General features: G+C 46.5%; 1 protein-coding gene across 1 annotated transcript; it reads left to right on the forward strand.

The window, feature by feature from the left end:
- Positions 1–954: 954 nt before the first annotated feature.
- On the forward strand, positions 955–1,767 carry OLIG3 (oligodendrocyte transcription factor 3). The gene has a single exon (XM_070952267.1). It carries the CDS (start codon positions 955–957, stop codon positions 1,765–1,767), a length of 813 nt encoding a protein of 270 aa, XP_070808368.1.
- The last annotated feature ends 19,320 nt before the right edge of the window (positions 1,768–21,087 follow it).

Below are 21,087 nucleotides of genomic sequence, written 5' to 3' on the forward strand. Positions count from 1 at the left end.
AAAGAAAAAAAAAAGGACCAGTCTCGCATCATTGATAGCAGCATCCGTTTTACCTTTCAGCAAATCTAGCTGGGGTTTTGGGAGATGGAATCGGACTCCCCAAAATCTCTCAGGATCTTTTCTGGGATGCCCAAGGCCTTGGAAGGGAATTTTGCCAGCGCAAAAGTCTCTTGCGCGTCCCTCCTAAGCAAGCGGGTCTTCTTAACAACTCAGCGGCGTTTTCTCCGAAGCGAAGTTGCCGAAGACAAGCGAGCCAGATGGAAGCCTCCAGCAGTTTCGGCCAGTGGCCAGATCCGCAGAATTGTCCGAATCCAGCTGGCGAAGCTGAACACCGTTCCTTTGGGGGGGGGGAGGAGGGCGCCTTTCTGCCCAGGCTTCGGCCTCCCGGATTCCCTTTCCGAAACCCAGACGGGTCCAATTCGCCCGAGGGATGGACATCAAAGCATCTCCCACCGGCGTCGGGGAAGCAGGAGAGCGGGCGAAGCTCTGGACTGTCAATCTCGGGCGGGGGGGGGGAGGCGGGGCTTCCGCGAGTCCCGCGGGGCAGCGGCGGAGGGGGACCCGGGGCGGCCCCCACAATGCCCGCGAATGGGGGTCCTGGATAAACCCGAGGAGCACCGCCCCAAAGAACGGCGCGTCATCGCAAGGAGCCCCCTCCGCCAGAGGAGGACTCCTTTTGTCTCCCGACTGCTCGCAACCCTATAAAAGCCCCTCGCCTTTCGGTGGCTAGCTTAGATCGAGCCCAGGCGCGTCCGGCCGTCGGTCGGGTCTCCCGGAGAGGGAGAGGGAGAGGGAGGGCTGCAGGATCCCTGGCCGGCCGGCCCCCTTTTCGGACTCCTCTTTCCTGGCCAGAGGCGTTGAGTACAGTGCGGCGGCTGCCTTGGGTGCCTCTTCTCCTTCCCCGAGCAGGGAAGCCTCTCCCGCCCCAGCCTTCCCGCCTTCCCAGCCCAGACCATGAATTCTGACTCCAGCTCCGTCTCCAGCAGAGCTTCCTCTCCGGACATGGAAGAGATGTACCTGAGGGACCATCACCATCACCACCACCATCACCACCATTCGGTGTCTTCCACCCAGAACGAAGTGGGCCAGAAGGGCTCGGGCGAGAGCCTTTCCCGGGGCGGCGCCAAGGGCTCGGCGGGCGAGAGCAGCAAGTACAAAATCAAGAAGCAGCTCTCGGAGCAGGACCTCCAGCAGCTGCGGCTGAAGATCAACGGGCGGGAGAGGAAGCGCATGCACGACCTCAACCTGGCCATGGACGGGCTCCGCGAGGTGATGCCCTACGCCCACGGGCCGTCGGTGCGGAAGCTCTCCAAGATCGCCACGCTCCTCCTGGCCCGCAACTACATCCTGATGCTCACCAGCTCGCTGGAAGAGATGAAGAGGCTGGTGGGGGAGATTTACGGCGGCCACCACGCGGCTTTCCACTGCGGGACTGTGGCCCACGCCGCCGGCCACCCGGGCCACGCCGCCGGCGCCGTTCACCCCATCCTGGGCGCCGCCCTGGCGCCTCCCAGCAGCGCTTCCCTGCCCGGCCTCGGCGCGCTGCGGCCGCCCCATTCCTTGCTCAAGACGCCGCCTGCCCCGCCCGCCCTTCAGCTCACCGGAGGGGGCGGCGGGGGCGGCGGAGGGGGCTTCCAGCACTGGGCCGGCCTGCCTTGCCCCTGCAGCATCTGCCAGGTGCCCCCGCCTCCGCATCTGGCCGCCCTCCCCACTCCCACGGCCGGCCTGGCCCGCCTCTCCACGGAAGCCAAGGACTTGCTTAAGTAAGAACTGGGCAGGTCCGGCACCCAAAATCAGCCGGGCCCTTTGCCGACTGCGAGGGGTGAGCGGAGTCCGAGCAGCTCATCCTCTGTCCCCCGGGGGTGGGGGGTGGGAGGGGATGGGGATCTCGTGTGCATGCCTCGTCGTCTCCTCTTTCCCCAAATTGCCTCCGTCCCTCTTCTCGCCCCGCTTTCCCGCCTTCCTCCCGGGTCGGCTTCGTCCCCAGAAGTCCGTTCGCGGCAACGCGGGCTGGCATCCAGCCTACAAGGGAAGAGGGGGAGAGCCGGACAAGACTTTTGCAAAGGTAACGGTTGGACTGGATGAGGAAGCGGGGGGGGGAGGGCGCCGGGGAAATTCGCTTTTCTTTTCCCTGTAGGGAGGTTAGCCTACCGACCCGTCGGTTCAACCAAACCGGGTTGAGACCAGCACAGGCGGAGGGAAAAGGGAAAGCAAGAGAAGCCACCCGTTGAAGAATGGCGGGGGGAGAGAAACTCAACTGCTTTCTCCGCCTCTCGGACTTTGAACTTGTTCCCAAGCTGTAAAAACTCGCGGCGGGCGCTTTTGCGGCGCTCTTCTCCATCAATTTGGGTGGGCCGAGGTTTTCCAAGTTTTTTTTCTTCTTCTCCTGGATGTGAATTCCTTTCCCACGTCGGGGTGGGGTGGGGGGGTGGAGGGCACAGGTCTTTTCCACGCAAAGGCTTTGAAGAACCACTGCAAACTTTCCCGGGGGTCAGTCAACAACGGAGCAGCGTTGAGAGGCTTCCTTCGGAGGAAGCGGCGTAGGTTGAGTGCAGTCGGCCCACTGGAGCTCCAACAAGTTGCAGCGTCGGAAGGACGCGGAGGTGGGGGGGGAGGTTTAATTCCAAGCAAGTAGCCAAAGCTCAGCCTGTTTGTTGCGCCCGTTTCAAAGGAGAGAACCCTAATCGGGCTGCTCGGCTCTGTGGTTTTGATTTGACACTCGCGATCAATTTAATCGCTTTCGGGATTCCTAGAGTTTCTGGGCAGCAAACACGCCGACCTGAGCAAATTGGGGAGCGGGTGTAGACACAGCTTTGGAAAAATAAGAGCAGGCGAATATTCTTTCCCGGGCAAAACATTTAACCGAGGTTTTTTTTTGGGTGGGAGGGAGGAGGTGTTAAATTTTGGGTGTCTTTTTATTCTCCTTCGTTGCCCCTGATGCCTTGTATCCCCTTTCGGCGAGGAGTTTTGGAGCTCTCTCTTTTGTGAACGTTTGATCTGAACGAAGGATTTTTGCGGCTCGGCCGACCGTAGCAACCGGTTTGTGGGCCGAAACTGATTACCTGCCCGCTGCGATCGGTCGAAACTCTGAACTCGCTTAATTTTCCCCCTCATCTGGGCCGCTCGTTCCTAGAGAATGCCTCTCATTGTCCCGAATCTCCGCTGTTGTGTTACGCCGGGTAGTTTTTCTAAGTGGAACCAGGAAAGTGGATGGAAAACTAGGGAGAAAAAAACACCTTCCTGCATTCGGAAAAGAAAACCACGCGCCAGAACCGCGCGCCAAAGGACGGCGAGTGGCATCTCACCTGCCTGGACATCATCTGTGCCCTCGAGCAGCTCCCCTGTTTTCCTGAGTAAACGGACTCCCCCCCCCCCATCCCGATCTCCCCCCCCCACCCGCCATTCCTGTTCACCCTCTGCATGCAAGCTCGGATTGGAAAGTCTCTGGTTGTCCTTGATTTCCGTTTCTCCTTCTGGGCGCTTGCTTGAAACTATTTTATTAGGGCCTCACAGACAATGACGGTGTCTTTATTTTTTATATATTCTTGAGAACTATCGATATATTTATTATTACCAGTGTTTCTGGATGAAATTTCAAATTAAAACAAACAAAAAAAAGCAAAAGACACACAGGTGTTAAAAGTTTTGAGTATCTTTTCCTCCACCTCTATTATTTTTTTTCCCTGACCTGAAATAACTTGTAGGGAGGGGTGGGACGAGGGAAGGGGTGGGACGAGTTGATATGGATTGGTATGAGAACCAGTGAAAAACAAGTGGGGGGGGAGAGAAAGAGGGCTAAACGTGCAAAGGTTGGATTAGTTTCAAGTGTTCTAAAATAAGTTCTCTTACTTCTGAGAAAATATGGGTTTTCTGGGAAACCCCATATTTTCTGGGAAAGATTAGATTATCTAACCTACGGGTTGGGTTCAATATGGGTGAAGAGAGTTGGCACTTACTTAAAAGCAGCATCAATTAAATTTTCTCTTAAAAGATGCACAAATGTTTCAATCTTTAAAAGAATCAAATCTTTTTTTTTAAAATAAAACAAAAACAAAACCGGAATATATTTGCAAATTCTTTCAACTGTATCCAGGAACCCGAAAATTTCAGGTTTAGAAATGAGCAATAAAATTACTAACTAACCCACACACATGCATTATTATTTGAAAGTCTTTCCTTTTGAAAACCCGAATTAAATTCCTAACATCCATAAAATGACTTCAGCGCCTCTGCACAATGGTCAGGCTTGCTTAAAAACAAAACCAAACAAACGCCCCCGTGAGCAAAGGGAAGGTAATAAATCTCTGGCTTGTCCAACCAAAAAAAAAAAAAAGGCTGTGACAAAAAGCAACGGGTACAAAATAGTGTATTCGGAGCCGTCTTTGCTAAAGGTAAATCTCGAATCGTTTTATTGGTATTGTAATATTAACTTAAACACTTAAACCCATTTCAGTGTTTCTAGTCTTTACACTACTAATCTCTCCAAAACAAGTAAAAAAACAACAACAAAGAACCTCAAAAAGCTACATTCTGCGAGGTCAATCTAATTTAAATTTAGCTTTTAGAAATATTCCCCCCACCCACCCACTTCCCCTTTCCCCAGGAATAGTCACCCTTTTCAATACTGTGTTGGTTTTGGTGATTGTTGAAGTTTGCAGCTCTCAATTAGGAAGGATTAAAAACGAAAATCCTGGGAATGGAAATCAGTGGATGGGTTCCTGCCACCAACCGAAGCCGAATGTTGCGCCTCAGGCTCTTCGGCTGTCCCCAAAGTCTGCTGTCCTGCAGAGAACTTCACTCCCCCGCCCCTCCAAACACTCAAAAAAAAAAAAAAAAAAAAAAAAACAACCACCACCTCCACCTTTTGCTAAGGAGAATTACTCCGAAACCCCACTTGCTTTTTGTTGTTTGCCCATGGAAATGCACTAAAGCAAAACGAGGAACTCCAAACCCTTAGAAATGGTGTACACTCAATTGTGTAAACTCATTTCAAAAGCTTGTATTCTGGGATAATTTTTGAGGGTCCCCCCCCCCCGAAAAGTAAGAAATGGGGCAAACTTAGTATTTGGTTAAGGTAATATACAAAATACCGTTGTAGGTTTTTCAAGGCCAATCTGGAATTACTGAAACTGCAAGAAAAGAAAAGAAGAAGAAGAAAAAAAGGGGGGGGGTATTTATTTATTAGATTAGGGCACTGCGATCAGCTGTTCGTTGCTTGTTTGTGAGTCCTTCAAGCGCCCTGTTCTACCCGAAGAGGTGGGCTTTTTCAGAGGCAAGTCTCCGTGAGTATGTAATAGGGAGGGCGAAACCAGTGAGGTCCTTGGTTTTTCCAAGTGAGCTTTCCAGGATAAAAACATTAAAGGCATAATGCTGACGTTGACAAAAAGAAAGAGAAACGTTGGCTTCCACCTCTCTCCACTGGAAAGGTTGAAATGGGGATGCCTTTTGATTTTCAAACTCTTCCATTTGCAGTAAAGTGAAACCAAGCAATTTATTTGGATCGTGGGTTGCGCTGGAGAAAATATCCTTTTCTTTTTTTCTCCTTTATCTCTTCTATCACTCCTCCTTTCAAAAAGAAAAAGAAAAGAAAGGGTCAGTAAGAGAAAAGAGAGAAAACTGAATCATACGAGGACGTGATTGATGTACATGTCTTTTGTGTGTTTATGGAGGGGGGGGAACTCACTGGTCTTCTTCTCAGTGGGATTTATTTCAGCACCTTCGTGTTTAGAAGCAGCTAATTTGATGGTTATGCTTCAGCGATCGTTTGCCTTTTGTTTATCTACAAACTGCCCTGTGATTCCTCACTCGCTCCCTCCGAAAGGCTGGCCACAAACACCAGACAAATAAATACGTTGGGATGGCTTTCACTTCCTTGGCCACTGCAAAGGGGGGGGGGGGGATAGCTAACTTTTACCCGCTGCCGACAGCGCCTCCTTCCTTCCTGCAGACTGAAGGATGGATGGGTGGGTGGGTGGGTGCGCACCGAGAAGGTCCTGATCCAAACCACTAAGTGTGTATCAGTCAATCAGTCAACTTATGTACACAGGGCCTTTGTGGGTCTGTGCGTGAATGAAAAGGGAGGAGGAAGGGGGAGGTATGGTGTGTGTGTGTGTGAGAGAGAGAGGGGGGGAGAGGGAGATGGTTTAATGGGTAGTTGAGGACAGGAGAGTTTTATTTATTTGTTTGCTTAGACTTAGAAGCCAGTCTAACCACAGATTCCAGGACTGTAGTTGATGGGAACCACTGTCCCAATAACAAGACAGTTTTTTTTTTACATTAACAGTTTTATGGGTTAGTTAAATTAAGAATATGCCTATATTTTGAGGAGGGAGGAGTCTGACAAATGATTTCAGAATATCCACATAATGCCTGAGACGACAATAAGAGAGGGAGGGAGGGAGGGAGGGAGGGAGAGAGAGAGACAGACACACACACACACACACACACACAGAATTTTCGGGAAGGTAAAGCGAAAGTGAAGGAAGGGCCGAGAAATCTGGTTTGGAACGGTCCCTTTCCCCTGTCCTTTCGGCCGCGTCTCCAAAATGTAATTCCCCCAAACGCTGCGGCTCCTCCACTTCAGCTGCTTCCCGGCTGCGATCTTCGAGAGGTGCCTCTTCTCCCGGAGCGCGCGTGAGAGTTCTTTTGCCCAAGGAGATTTAATTCTCAGGTTAAACGAGTCTAAAGTTGCGGTCTAGACAGGTAGTGCGCCGCAATAAACGCAGCGCAGAAATAAGAAACAAAAACATTTGCGGTTAAAGCAGGAAAGGCGAAGATGATGGACAGCTTCGGTATCGGGGACCGGAGGTGCGGGATTTGCATCTCAAGTAACTAACCAGGATTTCGAAGGAGACGCACCACGGGCTACAATTCTCAAGTCTCCTCCCAGGATACAAGCAGCAGCAAAATAACCTAGTTAGCTTGGAAGGAAGGGGGGAAAAGACACGCCTCCCCCACCCCCCCCACCCCCAGTTTCAGGGTCAAATACTCATTTCCAGATGCCCATTACGCAGCTCAGAATCGGGGTCTGAAAGGGAGAAAGGGGGTGGTGATGCCACGGGATAATTTTTTTTCCGCCCCGAGGGTTGTTGTGAACGGAAACAACGCAACAAGTGACACCATGCCAAAATGTGGTTCCAATACGGAGTCCGGCCTCTGCTGTTTGAGACCACGGTTCACTTCACAAATCATGCAACCCAATGAATTTGGATCGCTTGTCCAACTAATAAGAATAGTTAATAATGCCTCCCCAAGCATGTTTTTTTTTTTTTTTAGGTTGGCGAGGGGTGTTTTCTTTTTGCATTAGTTTCTAGTTATGGCGCAATTTAAAAAAAAGAGATAGCTAAAAGCAGGGGTGAAATCCAGCAGGTTCTGACAGGTTCTGGAGAACCGGTAGCGGAAATTTTGAGTAGTTCCGAGAACTGGCAAATACCACCTCTGGAAGGCCCCAGAGTGGGGTGGGAATGGAGATTTTGCAATATCCTTCCCTTGCCAAGCCCACCAAGCCACGCCCACAGAACCGGTAGAGAAAATTTTTGGATTTCACCCCTGGCTAAAAGGCATCCGGCTTGCATGGATGGATCACTCCGATAAAAGGGAGTTTGGCTGCTGAGTTCTCCAAGAGTAGGTCCCTCCACCCTGATCCCCGACATCCGGACCCGCCAACAAACCGCGTTTGCTCCTTGTCTGACCTGACTACCAATAGGAAGCCTCTCGCCGGCTTATTGATCCCTGCTTCCAATCATAGTCGCTATGTAAAAGAGGGATCCAGCGGATCCGTGAGGAACGGGACAGGGGTGGGTGGGTCTCCGAAGCACAGCTGGGTCGTCTTCCAGCTCCCCCTTCCTTCCCAGGGCTTCCTTGCAGATATTTTAGCGAAGATCCCCAGCACCCCGGAACCAGCACCCCAGTCTTTAATTCGCCTTTGCTTTCCAGATGATGTTAACCAGAGCTGGGAGCCACTTGGATCTAACTGATTTAAGGCATCAAAGGCTAGATACCAGGAGATCGTGAGTGACCTAGTTCAGCCTCGGCCATGACAGCCAGTTTGAGTGACTTTTGGCCCAATCACTGTCTCTCAGTCTAATTCACCTCACAGGGTTGTTGTTTTTGTAAGGAAAAGAGGAAGAGGAAAGAGTGTGAGGTATGTTCGCATCCCTTTCCCTCGATTTCCTTTCCGAAAAAAAACTGGGACGCCGACATTTCCCTGATGCGGGGAAGTGAACGCGATCTTTCCAACGAATTGTCTTTTTTTTTTTCAGTTCGCGAAGTAAAACCCAGCCTTTTACAATTCACCCGTGTTAAGCTAGCCTGCGCGTGGATACTTTTCTAAGGCGAGGTTTTAGTCGTGTAAACTCTCCGCTTCGTTAACAGTGTGTGTGGGGGGGGGGGGGTGAGAGAGAGAGAGACAGAGGCCAGGGAGGCCCTCACAGGAAAAGCCTGGGCACAATCAAAAGACTAGAGTGGAAATGCCTCATATCAAACTCTTCCGCTATGATGCGCCAGATCAAGAATCCAGCATATTTATGACGCCCAAAGTCACTGGCCAGCCAGAGGATTCAGCGGACACAGAGCCAGGGGCCCTTAAGTAAGCAAGCCGCCACCACCTCATCTGTCTGAAGAAGAACGCAGATTTGAGGCAAAGAGCACCCGCCCCGAGCGCCAGGATAATCGATTTCAGGGGGAAAAGGATACATCCCCTAATACTGCCCGTCCAGCGCTGTAAAATAGGCCATCATTCTATCGGCGAGGTCGACTGAGCTCCAGAGAGAAAGTCTAGGGGAGATTCAGGTCCCAAAGGTGCTTTTTCAAGAGGCAACTGGACTTTCTGGTTTTTCTTTGAAGACTCTTCTTTCTCCAGAGAGAGAAAACGTTGTTTAACTTTGCCCCCCTTGCTTTGGTTCTTCAGCTCTCCTGTCACTTCAGTCCTCCCTCTCCCTCCCTCCCTCCCTCCCTCTCTCTCTCTTCCCTCCCTCTCTCCCCTCCTTCTCTCTCTCTCTCCCCATCCCTCTCTCTTCCCTCCCTCTCTTCCCCTCCTTCTCTCTCTCTTCCCTCCCTCTCTCCCCATTCCCCCCCTCCCTCTCCCCATCCTCCCTCTCTCCCTCCCTCCCTCTCTCTCTCTCCCTCCCTCCCTCTCTCTCCCTCCCTCTCTCTCTTCCCTCCCTCTCTCCCCCTCCCTCCCCCTCTCTCTCCCCATCCCTCCTCTCTCTCTTCCCTCCCTCTCTTCCCCTCCTCCTCTCTCTCTCCCCTCCCTCCCTCCCTCCCTCTCTCTCTCTCCCTCTCCCCCATCCCTCCCTCTCTCTCTCTTCCCTCCCTATCTCTCCCTCCCTCCCTCCCTCTCTCTCCCTCCCTCTCTCCCCCTCCTTCTCTCTCTCTCTCTCCCCCTCCCTCCCTCTCTCTGGGCTCGAGAATCTGAATAAGTCAGCTGGCTTGGCAGGGGATCTGTTTCCAAACATTTAGATGATTGGACACTCACAAACTCAGGGCCAAACCTATTGGATAAAAGGCTGAACTCTTCTCCAGGCTGAAGGTACTGTAGGTTCAATCCAGCCAATCTCTCTCTATATATATACTGTATATACCTGAGGACTTTCTGCAGTTTTCTTAGAGAGAAGGCAGAGTCGCTTTGCCATTGTCTTCCCTTGTGATCTTTTCTGCCGTTTTTTCTATCAGTTCTAAATGTCTTGGTGGTCTCTCATCCTAGTAGTTCTAGCAGCCAGACCTGCTTAGCCTTTTCAGGGTCAGCAAACGTTGCCTATACGTGAATAGCTGTCTCCTCTTGGTAAATACACATGGAAGAGCCTTGCCTTCTTTCTTCCTTTTGTCGGAAAAGACTTTCCCCCCCCACCACCACCACCGGTTCAAGTACAGGAAAGTCCTCGACTTATATCCACAATTGAGCCCAAAATTTATGTTGCTATGTTGAGTGAGGTTTGCCCCATTTTTACAACTTTTCTTGCCACATTTGTTACGTGAATCACTGCAGTTGTTAAGTTAGTAACACGGTTGTTAAGTGAATCCAGTTCCCCCCATTGTCAGAAGGCCACAAAAAGGGGATCACGTGACCCCGGGACACGGCAGCCGTCATAAATATGAACCAGTTGCCAAGCATCGGAATGCAAATCGCATAACCATGGGGAAGCTGTGATGGTCATAAGTGTGGAAAATGGTCTTGAGTCACTTTTTTTTCCAGTGCCATTGTAACTTTGAACGGTCACTAAACGAACTGTTGTAAATCGAGGATGACCTGCAGCTGCTAAATTCCCTTGTAACAGGGATCATCCGGAGATGGTGCCCTTTGCCTTGGCTGGGTGGGATTTTGAGTCACCTTCACGTTGCAACCACTAATTTCCCCCTCTGCAACCCCGTCCCGTTGGACGGGGGAGGGCAGAGCCAACCTGAGGCAAGGGGAAGAGCATCTGTGTCTGTATGCACCTTTATTTCCGTCGCCCAAATCCTGCCCTGCCTTTAATAGAAGGGCTTTCAATCAACGTCTTCCTGCAATAGGCACTTTTGCTCCCTGCTGGGAATTTCGCCACAAGGGACTTCCCCTAACAACTTCAAGCGTTCCTCAACCAACGCTGTGGTCTCCAATGATAAAATCCATTTTTTTTACTACCGGTTCTATGGGCTTGGCTTGGTGGGCGTGATGTGGCTTGGTAGGCGTGGCAGGGGAAGGATCCTGCAAAATCCCCGTTCCCTCCCCACTCCTGGGGGAAGGATCCTGCAAAATCTCCATTCCCACCCCACTCGGGGCCCAGCCAGGGGTGGTATTTGCCGGTTCTCCGAACTACTCAAAATTTCCGCTACCGGTTCTCCAGAACCTGCTGGATTTCACCCCTGCCCGTCTCCCTACCGACATCGACCAATAAGGGAGTCTACGCTGTCTTCGGAGCATGGAGAGGGGAGGCAGAACTTCTCAGAATCCGGGTACGTTGAGGGTCTTTTGATTCCCCCAGCAGCCCCAGGCGTTTCTTTTGAGGATCACTCCTCTTCCCCCAAGATCCCTCGGGGGCGAGCGTCCCCCGCTTCCAAGGAACCAGGATCTCCTCCGCTTTGCATTGGTTCGTATTTTGAAGAACCCTGCCCCCCCCCCCCTCAATCCCTCAAGTTTCCCCGAGCCCGCCGCGCTGAGCTTCCCTCCGCCGGGCCTTCTGCGTTGGAAGACTGCTGGAGGCGCGCGTCTCTGAGCCGCTGCTGATCCACAGACGCGTCGCGGGGTGGGGGGGCGGGTTTTTCTACGGGCATCCCCGATGGGGTCAATGGCTTGGAAGGCAAAGACGAGCTAAGAGAATCCAGTTCCGAGTTGGCCCTTGAAAGAAAAACGAAATCTCAGGGTGAGCCACGGGGCTCGCTCCCTGCAACTCCCACCCGATGAATTTCTCTTTTCACACCCGGATCTTTGGGGGACAACCTGTACTTAAAACCGCAGGGCAAAAATAAAAGCATCCCGGTTTAAGACAAGACATCTATATCGACGCTGGAGTGGACTCTTGGTTTTAAAGGGTCCCATTTTCTCCAAAGCAAAGCGCAAGTTATGATGAGATGTTTTCCTTTTAAAACCAGCCACCCTCCCAATGAATTACAATATGGTCAAACACTTCTCAACCTTTCATTTGATCTCTCAGTAACTTTCGAAGTTGTCTCTGCCCAGTTAAAATGCTTCGTCAATTCTCTGGAATTCAACAATAGACAGTACATCGATTAAAGGGACTTGGTTCTCACAATCAAGGTTTAAAACAATGGCATTTAGCCTGATATGCAAAAGTCATCATTTGTTTACTTATTCTTATGAAGGGTTTGCAGCTTCATGGCCCAAGAGCAATTTGATTACAATGCTCATCATTCTCAGCGACCTTTTTTCCTGCCTTGCCCCCAAATTATGATCCTGTTTTTTGAGCTGTGCTTAGTCTACTTTCTGGAAAGAGCTTGTATCTGTTCTCTAACTGGATTCTAAGTTAGATGAGCAAAGATTTTTAGCTCCCCCCCCGCGAGTTTTAATTTTGTTTTGTGTTATGCTTTTTTGTTCGTTTTTATCTTGGCTTGTGTGTTAGGACAAGAACACAAAAACAAACAAGCTTTTGTTTGTTTTTTACATACAGGACCCTCAGTGCTTTATGCATAAAAAGACAGACAGTAGTATAGGTTGTTAAACAATAAAACTAAGATCCTAAATATCATTGTCTGAAAGCCTCCATCATTCAGAAAAATAATTCTTTATCTGTTCCTGACAGGCAAGAAAATAAGAGGAAGGGGAGGTCACTGACACTGTATTTATTTTGTTCATTTATACCCTGTTCTTAACCTAGGAATTCAATGCAAGCTACATATGTAGGAGGTAGGGTTGAACAGAGTGACTGGCCCATATCATTCTAGTGAGCATTGTGGGCAAAGGCAGTGGTCAGCCAGTTCGCACCACTTCGGGAGAACCGGTTGTTAACTTTCTGAGCAGTTTGGCAAAGTGGTTCTTGGAAGAAATCATTAGGGCAGAGAACCGGTTGTTAAATTACTTGAATCCCACCACTGGGCAAAGGTGATTTAAATCTATGTCTCCCAAGTGCTCAGACACAACACTACACCTTCTGTTTGTTTGTTTGTTTGTTTGTTTGTTTGTTTGTTTGTTTGTTTGTTTTCTGGTTTAACTAACTAACTTAGTTAGGTCTGGTTAACTTATCTTAGCTCTGGTCTGTTTAATTAGTTAGATCTGTCACCCTAGGAGCTTATGGAATTAGAACAAATGCTAATTCCCTATGGAATTAAAATATTCATGCTGCGGATACATTTCAACATAAAACTGTAACAAATGACCCACAAGTTCTATCTTAAGAGGGACAGATATTGGAATGCTTGGGAGCAGCAAAGTGCTTGCAGATAGTACCTGCTTGTCTCCTGTCCCGCTTGACATTTTACTCTTGAGTCTTTTAGTTTAAAATGGGAAGTTGTAGGAAAAGAGAGAACAGCCCCACAGTTTCACATGGATGTCCCCCCTGACACAGGAGCTCTCTAAGATTGTCTAGAAAATAAAAAAGGATGACAAACCGTAGCCCAGTGTTGCATAAGGAAGCATGCACGTCAGCCTACACAGAATAAGGAATGGCAGGGTGGATGGAAACATTTGTGGGGGAGCTAGAAGGGATGATGGAGATGAGCACATCAGTACTGACTGACCACAACCATTCTGTGAATAAAATATTCTTCCCATGATGATAGTACCCACAGTATGCCCTTAGCAAACATGCCAATTGGCCAAAAACATTTGTCTTGTCCTGGACAAAAGATTCCCACTATATGGTTAATTATTTGGACTTTTATTTTCAATGGACATGCTTTCCCATGTTGGGATGCGCTTGTAGAAAATTTGGAGGGGAGGGCGATGACAGAATGGAACAATATTGTATTCCCCTATTATAAATAAAATAGATCACCAGGAAGTAATCAGATTGTCTTACTGGGTCTGAATTGGCCTTCCTCAATTTAATTGGTGTAAATAGGATTCCGAGAGTCAGAAGGCATAATAATTATCGTACAAATATTGTTAGATAGTACCACTGCAATTTACCTGGGTGTAATTTAAACGATTTCTATGTAAATTATTCCCTGACTATCTAGAGCAGTGTTTCTCAACTTTGGCAATGATGACTATAGACTTCAACTTCAAGAATTCCCTTCTGAGATTTGAAGTCATCAAGCTGCAACAGCTGAAAATCACTGATCTAAAGGTAGGTTTAAGTCTAGCCATCTCCCAATACACTACTTCTGTATCTCCAGAGACTTTTATAGAATTTTAAAGATTCAAATACTCATCCTCCCTCAATTACCTTCCAAAGGGATCCAGCAAGTGACTCTAGATCCAATAGGATTAATCATCCAAGGCCAGTGTTGAGCAACTGTCTGTCTTGTGAGCTCGGATGGCTTTTGGGCTCCTCTTTTGTGGTCTTTGAAGCCTCTCATATTCATGCCACTGACATTCAGTGGGACAAGTTTTTCATAGGTAGAATCTGTCTGTCTGTCTGTCCATGCATCTGTCCATCCATCCATCTGCATATATATTCATTGTCTGTCTTCTGTCTGTCTGTCTGTCTGCTTGCCTGCCTGTCTATCTATCTATCTATCTATCTATCTATCTATCTATCTATCTATCCATCTATCATCTATCCAGCCAGCCAGCCATCCATCCATCCATCCACATATATATATATTCATACACACCCTATCTGTCTGTCTGTCTGTCTCTGTCTATCCATTCATCCATCCATCCATCCACATATATATTCTCTCTCTCTCCCTCTCTCTCCCTTCCCCCCCTCTCTCTCTCTCACACACACACACATACCTGCCTCTCATGGGGAAACTAGTTGAAACCATAGTTTCTTCAGTGGTGACTCCCCTCACTGTACTATCTCCATCAGCCCTCACTTGCCCCATTGTCCAAAAATCTTCATAACGTATTGGATGCTTAGAAAGTTGGTGTACATTTTTCAGTGGAAGAGAAGGGAAAGTCTTGAAATGAAGCTAGGACTGCTTCAGTTGCAGAACTGATGCAGAAGTAAACGAAATAAATATGGGTAAGTCTGATTCATGTTCACTCAGAAAAATAAGCCACTGTTAAGTGTAATTTCCTCTTACATACACATGCATTAAAGTCCATTTTTATTTTTATTTGCATATTTGATTTATTCTTTACTTCAATTTCTCATGCTGGTCTTTAATTACGGCTCTTACTTTTCTTTTTACCCAGCATACTGACATCAGTTTCCACCCAGTTTGTTTGGACTCTACACATAACAAAAGTATTTAACTTGAGCAACAATTAGAGGCTTTCCCCACTTAGAAATAATAATGCATCTCATGCAGGCCTGGGATAAATGCCTTCTAAATTGGCCAGACTGAACACAGGAACACCGCAAGGCAGGGGAGTCAAACACTGTGCCTAGTTCCTTGCTCCAAAGCTAGTTAAAAAGGATCCCCCGGATCAGGGCATAAATCTTTCCTCCCCTGCCACTAGCCTAGTCTTTCCAAAGGAGTTGAAAAATGTTCCTGAGTCCTCAAAGGACACACCTGTTATCTGAAACAGTTTTAACCAGCTTGTTAAGCCAGCTTTGACACATCAAAGAGCCTGGACAATGGACACAGGCTTTAACAATAGCTTCGCCTCCAGCAAAAACCGCCATCAAAGCCTGGCTTGTGCCAGTGGCATTATGGCCTCCAATTGAAAATAAATTTTACTTGAATAAGTACCTCCGCCCGATCAGAGGCTCTGCCGCCACCGAAACAAAAGCAGTTGGGGATAAGTTATTGACTCCACTGACAGCCTGAATGGACTTCATTATGCCAGCCCACTCTTGGTAAATGTGTCAGGTCTTAAACTGAATTAGGTGGCAGGTGCAGGAACCATTTTGCTGCCCCCCTTGAGACAGCAGAGGGCCGGTCATCACCTGATTCTACAGACAAATGTTTAGATTTCACTCCCTCCCCCCCTTTCTCTCTCCCCCCCCCCCACACCCACCCAACAGCATCACCATAAGTGAAAGCATATTTAAATCATAAGGCTTCCCTGTTTCACTCTCCCATCTTGTCTGTCGTTGGCCCGTAATGTTCCCACCGGCGAGGCGCACAAGCCCTCTGGGCCACGCAATGTGTTTTCTCCTGCTTTGAGCACAGATGACAATGGGGGTTGTGGGTTTGTCTCTGTTTTGGGTCACTTGGGGCTGTCGGTTTCCAGCCTTGACGCCCCACTTCTGTCTGAGGCAATGGGAGTCCCTTCAGGAAATGAAAATGGTCCTCTTGTGATTCTCTTTCTAAGCCATTATGGACACAGGGCCATTCACTTTCAACAAAGTCTTCAAATATCACAAACCTGCAGAGGTCTCTAAAAAGAACAAAGGACCCGTTTTCGGTATGTCTTTAGGTATGCCTTTTGATATCATCATTTCTCCCCCTCCTGCATCTGAGAAAGTTTGCCAAAATTAAGTCTTTTCCCAATATGTGAAAAAGTGGGCCTGGAAGTTGCTAAAAATAAACACTTTTAAACTCTGTTGATGCCAGTGTTAGAAATCAACAAACTGCGTACTAAATTCAGTGGGACTGCAAAGAGTTTCACTGGCTAGGTATTACCCATCATTTGAAACTCGTGAATTGGTTCGAGACAATCATACTGCTTCAGAATAGCTCTTTAATCCTTCCGATTCATAAGATTTGTTTGTCTGTTGTGTTGGAGGGCCCTCTCCACGACGAGATGTGTGGTCACACCACAGAAGTGCCACCATGAATCTCTTTGAGCAAAACACGAGTGACTTTTTAGTTCACTCATTATGGTGGCAGCATACAGGAAAACTCCTTATGAGAGGAAATGTGGGCAGGAACGGCATGAAGTACCGCCAGAAGGGAAAGAGTCACTTGAAATAGAAAGCCATTCTATTTAAAGGAATTTAAATAGAATTTATGTTTATAAAAGGAGAGGAATTCAGATGAGCCAATTGCATACTCCCTGATTTCCATTAAGGGATAATTACATGACCAGGAGAGGGAGCTAAATAGAAATAATTGGAGGAGGAAGGGAAGGAAGTGGGGAGAGAGATGGGGGAGGGAGGGAAGTAAGTAAGTAAGTAAGTAAGTATGTAAGTAAGTTCTGGGCCCTGAAGGTCCCATCTGTAGTCGTGTGCACAACTAAGAAAAAACCTGCATTATTTCTCTGCTACCTTTTGCCTGCATATTTTATTTGCCAGCAGTCTCCTTAACAGTCTGCCAGGACCTACAAAAATAATGCAAGATCAGCTGAACTTCAGACACTTTGGATGCCAGCTCTCATTACTTAATCATAAGACACAGGATTATTAAGACTCTAAAGCAAAGAGAGTGAATTTTCTGGTGAGAGAGCGGGAGGAAGGGAGGGATGGCATATGTCATTGGCGATGTGCCTCCTTTAAGCTAATGAGCAAGAAAGATACCCTTTCTGCCAAACATGAGACATGCCCTTTATGGAACAAAAATCGCTTGGATGACACTCGCTGTCATTTTAAGTGTCCATTTTCTTAGGATAATAGCTCACGCAGTAACGCAGACTTTTCATATTCTTTTATTTCAATCAAGATTCCAAAATAGAGGCATGAGCCTGGCTATTTGTTTGTTTGTTTTTTAAAAAATAAATAAGCCTTCCCATTCTACAAATGTTGTCAGATAATTTTCTCCATCTAGTCTACTCAAGTAACCTGGAGTTCAAAAATTCTGAGGAGAAAAAAAAAATCACAGATGGGGTTTACATTATCAGGGAGTAAGGAAAATATCTTGTTTCTTTAAAAAGGTGGACTTCAAGATGACCTCAGGGTTAGTTTTGTCTTTGAAACATGACAACAATCTAGTCCAGGGGTCAGCAACCTGCGGCTCTGGAGCCGCATGTGGCTCTTTCACCCCTCTGCTGCGGCTCCCTGTCACTCAAAATATGCGTCACAACCGCCAATGTGCGACACCCGCTGGCACACAATTTATTGAGCTTTTCAATAATCATGGATATAATCCAAGAAAAGAAAAGTTTCAGAAGAAAACAGAATGTTTAATTCAACTACATATGCTAGTTTTGTGGCCGCTCAAGAAATAGTCAGGCACGTGAAGGGTTTTGTGGCTCCCGGTGTTTTCTTTTCTGTGGGAAATGGATCCAAATGGCTCTTTGAGTGTTTAAGGTTGCAGACCCCTGATCTAGCCATACTGAAGTAAATTTACCTCCTCTTGCTTTCAAGAGCAAAGTGAAGCATATGCTTAAATTCTCCTACTTCAGGCAATGGGACTTAAAATATTTGCTCTGCTTAAAAATTCATCATTAATGCTATTATAAAGAAGCAGGGCTGTACTCAAATATCTATTAGTCAATGAATAATAGCAGTATGCTGATTAATCAAGCAATAAAATCTGTATGAATCTGCATATTATAAAACAACACTTTTAAGGAAAATAAGGTCTAATTAACTTGTTTTTAGACCTTATGGTGTTACAAGGCACCAACTGAGAAGAAAGGAAGGCCTGCTGCCCACAATTTTTGCAAACTATTGTATTACAATAATTAACCATTGCATTTTTCTTCAAACTTTTTTTTAAAAAGACAAAAGCACCTTGTTGCACTGCTATGAAACCTGATCCACAGACTACATACATTATTTTAACACATCCCAAATTCTTTTAGTCTCTCAATCTTAATACAGAGGACTCTTTATACAGTATGATCTATTCTGGTTATTGTTTAATTTTATTCTATTACACTGAATGTCACAGAAATGGTTTACAAGTAAAGGGATTTTGAATTTACTTTACTAATTTATTTATTTATACCTTACTAATTTATTTAACCCAATGTTGCAGTCCTAAAAGGGAAAAAAAATATTTATCTGTAGTAGTATATTTCATTAGTGCCCAAGAATTGGCTCCCATTGACTATTTTGTAGTAGAAGAAATATAATGCTAAGGTTCCACAAAGAGAGAAATCAAGCTATGGTAGAATCAGATAACTTCAAACATATTAACTGGGGGATTTTATTTGTACCATACATTACATAATCCATAATTCCACACTAGCTGTGGTCAAGCATGTGGTGATTTCACCCAGTTTTGCAAGGGACATGTCTTCTTGGTAGAGATGGCTCTGGGCAAGGCTGAAGAAAGATCAAATCAGTGAGAGAGAGGAAGCCAGCTTGAAAAATTAATCATCTTGTTTAACTTCAAGAAGAGGGACAGGGAGGTAGAAATTGCTTTGCATTTAAAGGCTATAAGCAAACAAGGAGAAAATAGTTTATTCAGCTATACTGAAAGAGAAAGAAATAAACTCCAGCCACTTTCCCCTTCCTATAAGGGAAGTGTGTGAGGGGAAGAGATTTGACACTCTGCTTGTTTATCAATACCGGCCTTTTCATGCTTAAAAATAAAACTTAGATACTTGCTTATCTCTCTTAATAAATAGGGGGGTGGGGAATCAAAAGGAGGTTTTTGTGGGTTAGGTGATTGTGTCCTGACAAACCAAGCCTGCCTCTCCCTCAATACCCCTGCTCTCAGACCCATGGGGAAGAAGTTGCTTTTGGTGGGGAAAAAAAATCAGAGAATGCAAGAGCTGAAGCTGGGAAGACAACTATAAATGTTGGCAACTCTCTTGGGCAGATGCATTACAGCCTCACGGCAGGGAGAAGAATGGCTAGGAATCTGTTAATTCCATGGGATAGGAAGGGAAATGTTTAATCCTTGGGTCTAACATATAGAGTTTGATTTCTGTGTTCGCCTCTCTTCCCACCTATGATTTCTTTCTTGAGTGAAATAAAGCAAATTTGCCAGGTATCTTGGCATTTCAGTAAATGCGGATTTGAGTTTTTGGAAGAATGAAAACTAAAACAGTGTCTAACCTGAAGCCTGATAGAGAAATACTCAGGCTGCTGCCAGTGAAGAATTTGCTGTATTACTCTCTATTTTTTCAGATTCAGGACTCTTCAAAATCTGGGGAAAAAAGAAAAACATTTTTTTTCCAAATCCAGATGTCTAAAGCCATGAAAAATGTGAGGTGTTCGGTTGTTTAGAAATGCCACTATGTTAGCAGTGAGGTACCTATCTGTACAGAATTACCCCTTCTGATTTATGCTGGGTTACCCAAAAATATTTTAAGATGATAGCTGGATATAGATATTAATTGATTTTGTTATAAAATAAGGGTTCTCAACATGTGAAAACCACTGCTTTGTTATTTCATTAGAATTTGAGATTTTTCTCTGGCTCAGAGTTTATTTTATCACGGTGGAACAGAAAGTTTCAATTCATCATTCCGTTCCATATGGGATGTGGATATCGTTCACAAAATATCTAGAACCTGTAACTAAGTACTTTCTCCCTTTCACTTTAAAAGAAGAGCAAAAGGATCCTGTAATAATCTCTCTCTCTCTCTCTCTCTCTCTCTCTCTCTCTCTCTCTCTCTCTCTCTCTCTCTCTCTCTCTCTCTCACACACACACACACACACACACACACACACACACACACACACACACACAGATGTATACAACCTTCAAAAACAATGTGAGTTTATTCTTTAAGGCTATCTGTGCACTGCTGTTTGTCTGTCAACATAGGCAAAATCATTTCTCACAGTGCTATTGCTTGCTGGATACGTTCTTTCGCCACCCCCACCTCACAAACTTGAGCAGATGGTGTTTCATAGTTGGTCACAAATGGCTGTCAGTGCGTTTGTCTGTCTGCCAGTAACCTGTAGTTTGGGGACTCCCTTGGAGAGTGTACCAGCGCTGAGTCTGCTGATAGCAGCCATCCAAGGAAATGATCCATCCTTTCTTGTCAGGCACAAAATTAGCCATCTCACTTTCAAACTGTTGGCGAGGGGGATATGAAAGGAATGAGGATACTGCCAAACGAGCTGATGGGTTTTTTTGAGCTCTCATTGTGTGACTTTAACACAGATTGCATTAAAAACAGCTATTAGAACAGCAAGGTTGAAATGGATGTAAAGGCATTTCTCTCCCCCACCCCCTGATTCCAAGCTAAAATCAATCTGAATTTGGAATTAGGATTTTGTCCTACAACTATTTCCACAATTTGCCACGTGAGACATCCTTGCCTATCCAGCCTTTTTCCGTTCCTTTTTCTCTGTGCAGTTTAGTCTACATATACTCAGCTCGTGTTAACCTTTAGTGACATTGCTCAGCAGAAGGGGAAAGGGATCCTGAGCCAAGAAACATCCCATCGCTCCCATCATTTTCACTTTTGGCTTCAGACCTACAACTAGAAGGCAACCTGCCAACCTTGCGTCCTCAGCGACTGAGACTGGGACCTTTTATCAGCACTTGCAAGAAGAAGAAATGGAGCGGAAGAAACAAATGCAGATCAGCAGCCTTCTAATCACACAAGAAGGTAAACCAACCAATCCCTCAGATATTTATTCTGGGCTCAGCCCTGCCGAACAGAATCAGATTTATTTTTAAGCAAACATGCCCAGTATTGCACTGTAAATAATTTTGTAGGCATAGTAGCTGCGATATTGAATCTAGATCTATCGTTTTACATTTCTTGCTTTGCTTTGCCAATATAATATGCAATAACCACATATTCCAAGG

Source organism: Pituophis catenifer, unplaced genomic scaffold (genome assembly GCF_029215685.1).
Source record: "Pituophis catenifer annectens isolate HBS135680 unplaced genomic scaffold, rPitCat1.0.hap2 SCAF_1, whole genome shotgun sequence".
In the NCBI taxonomy this organism is placed as follows: domain Eukaryota; kingdom Metazoa; phylum Chordata; class Lepidosauria; order Squamata; family Colubridae; genus Pituophis; species Pituophis catenifer.

Excerpts from the sequence above, each read along its gene's own strand:
- OLIG3 (XM_070952267.1), top strand. The coding sequence starts at position 955 with ATGAATTCTGACTCCAGCTCCGTCTCCAGCAGAGCTTCCTCTCCGGAC.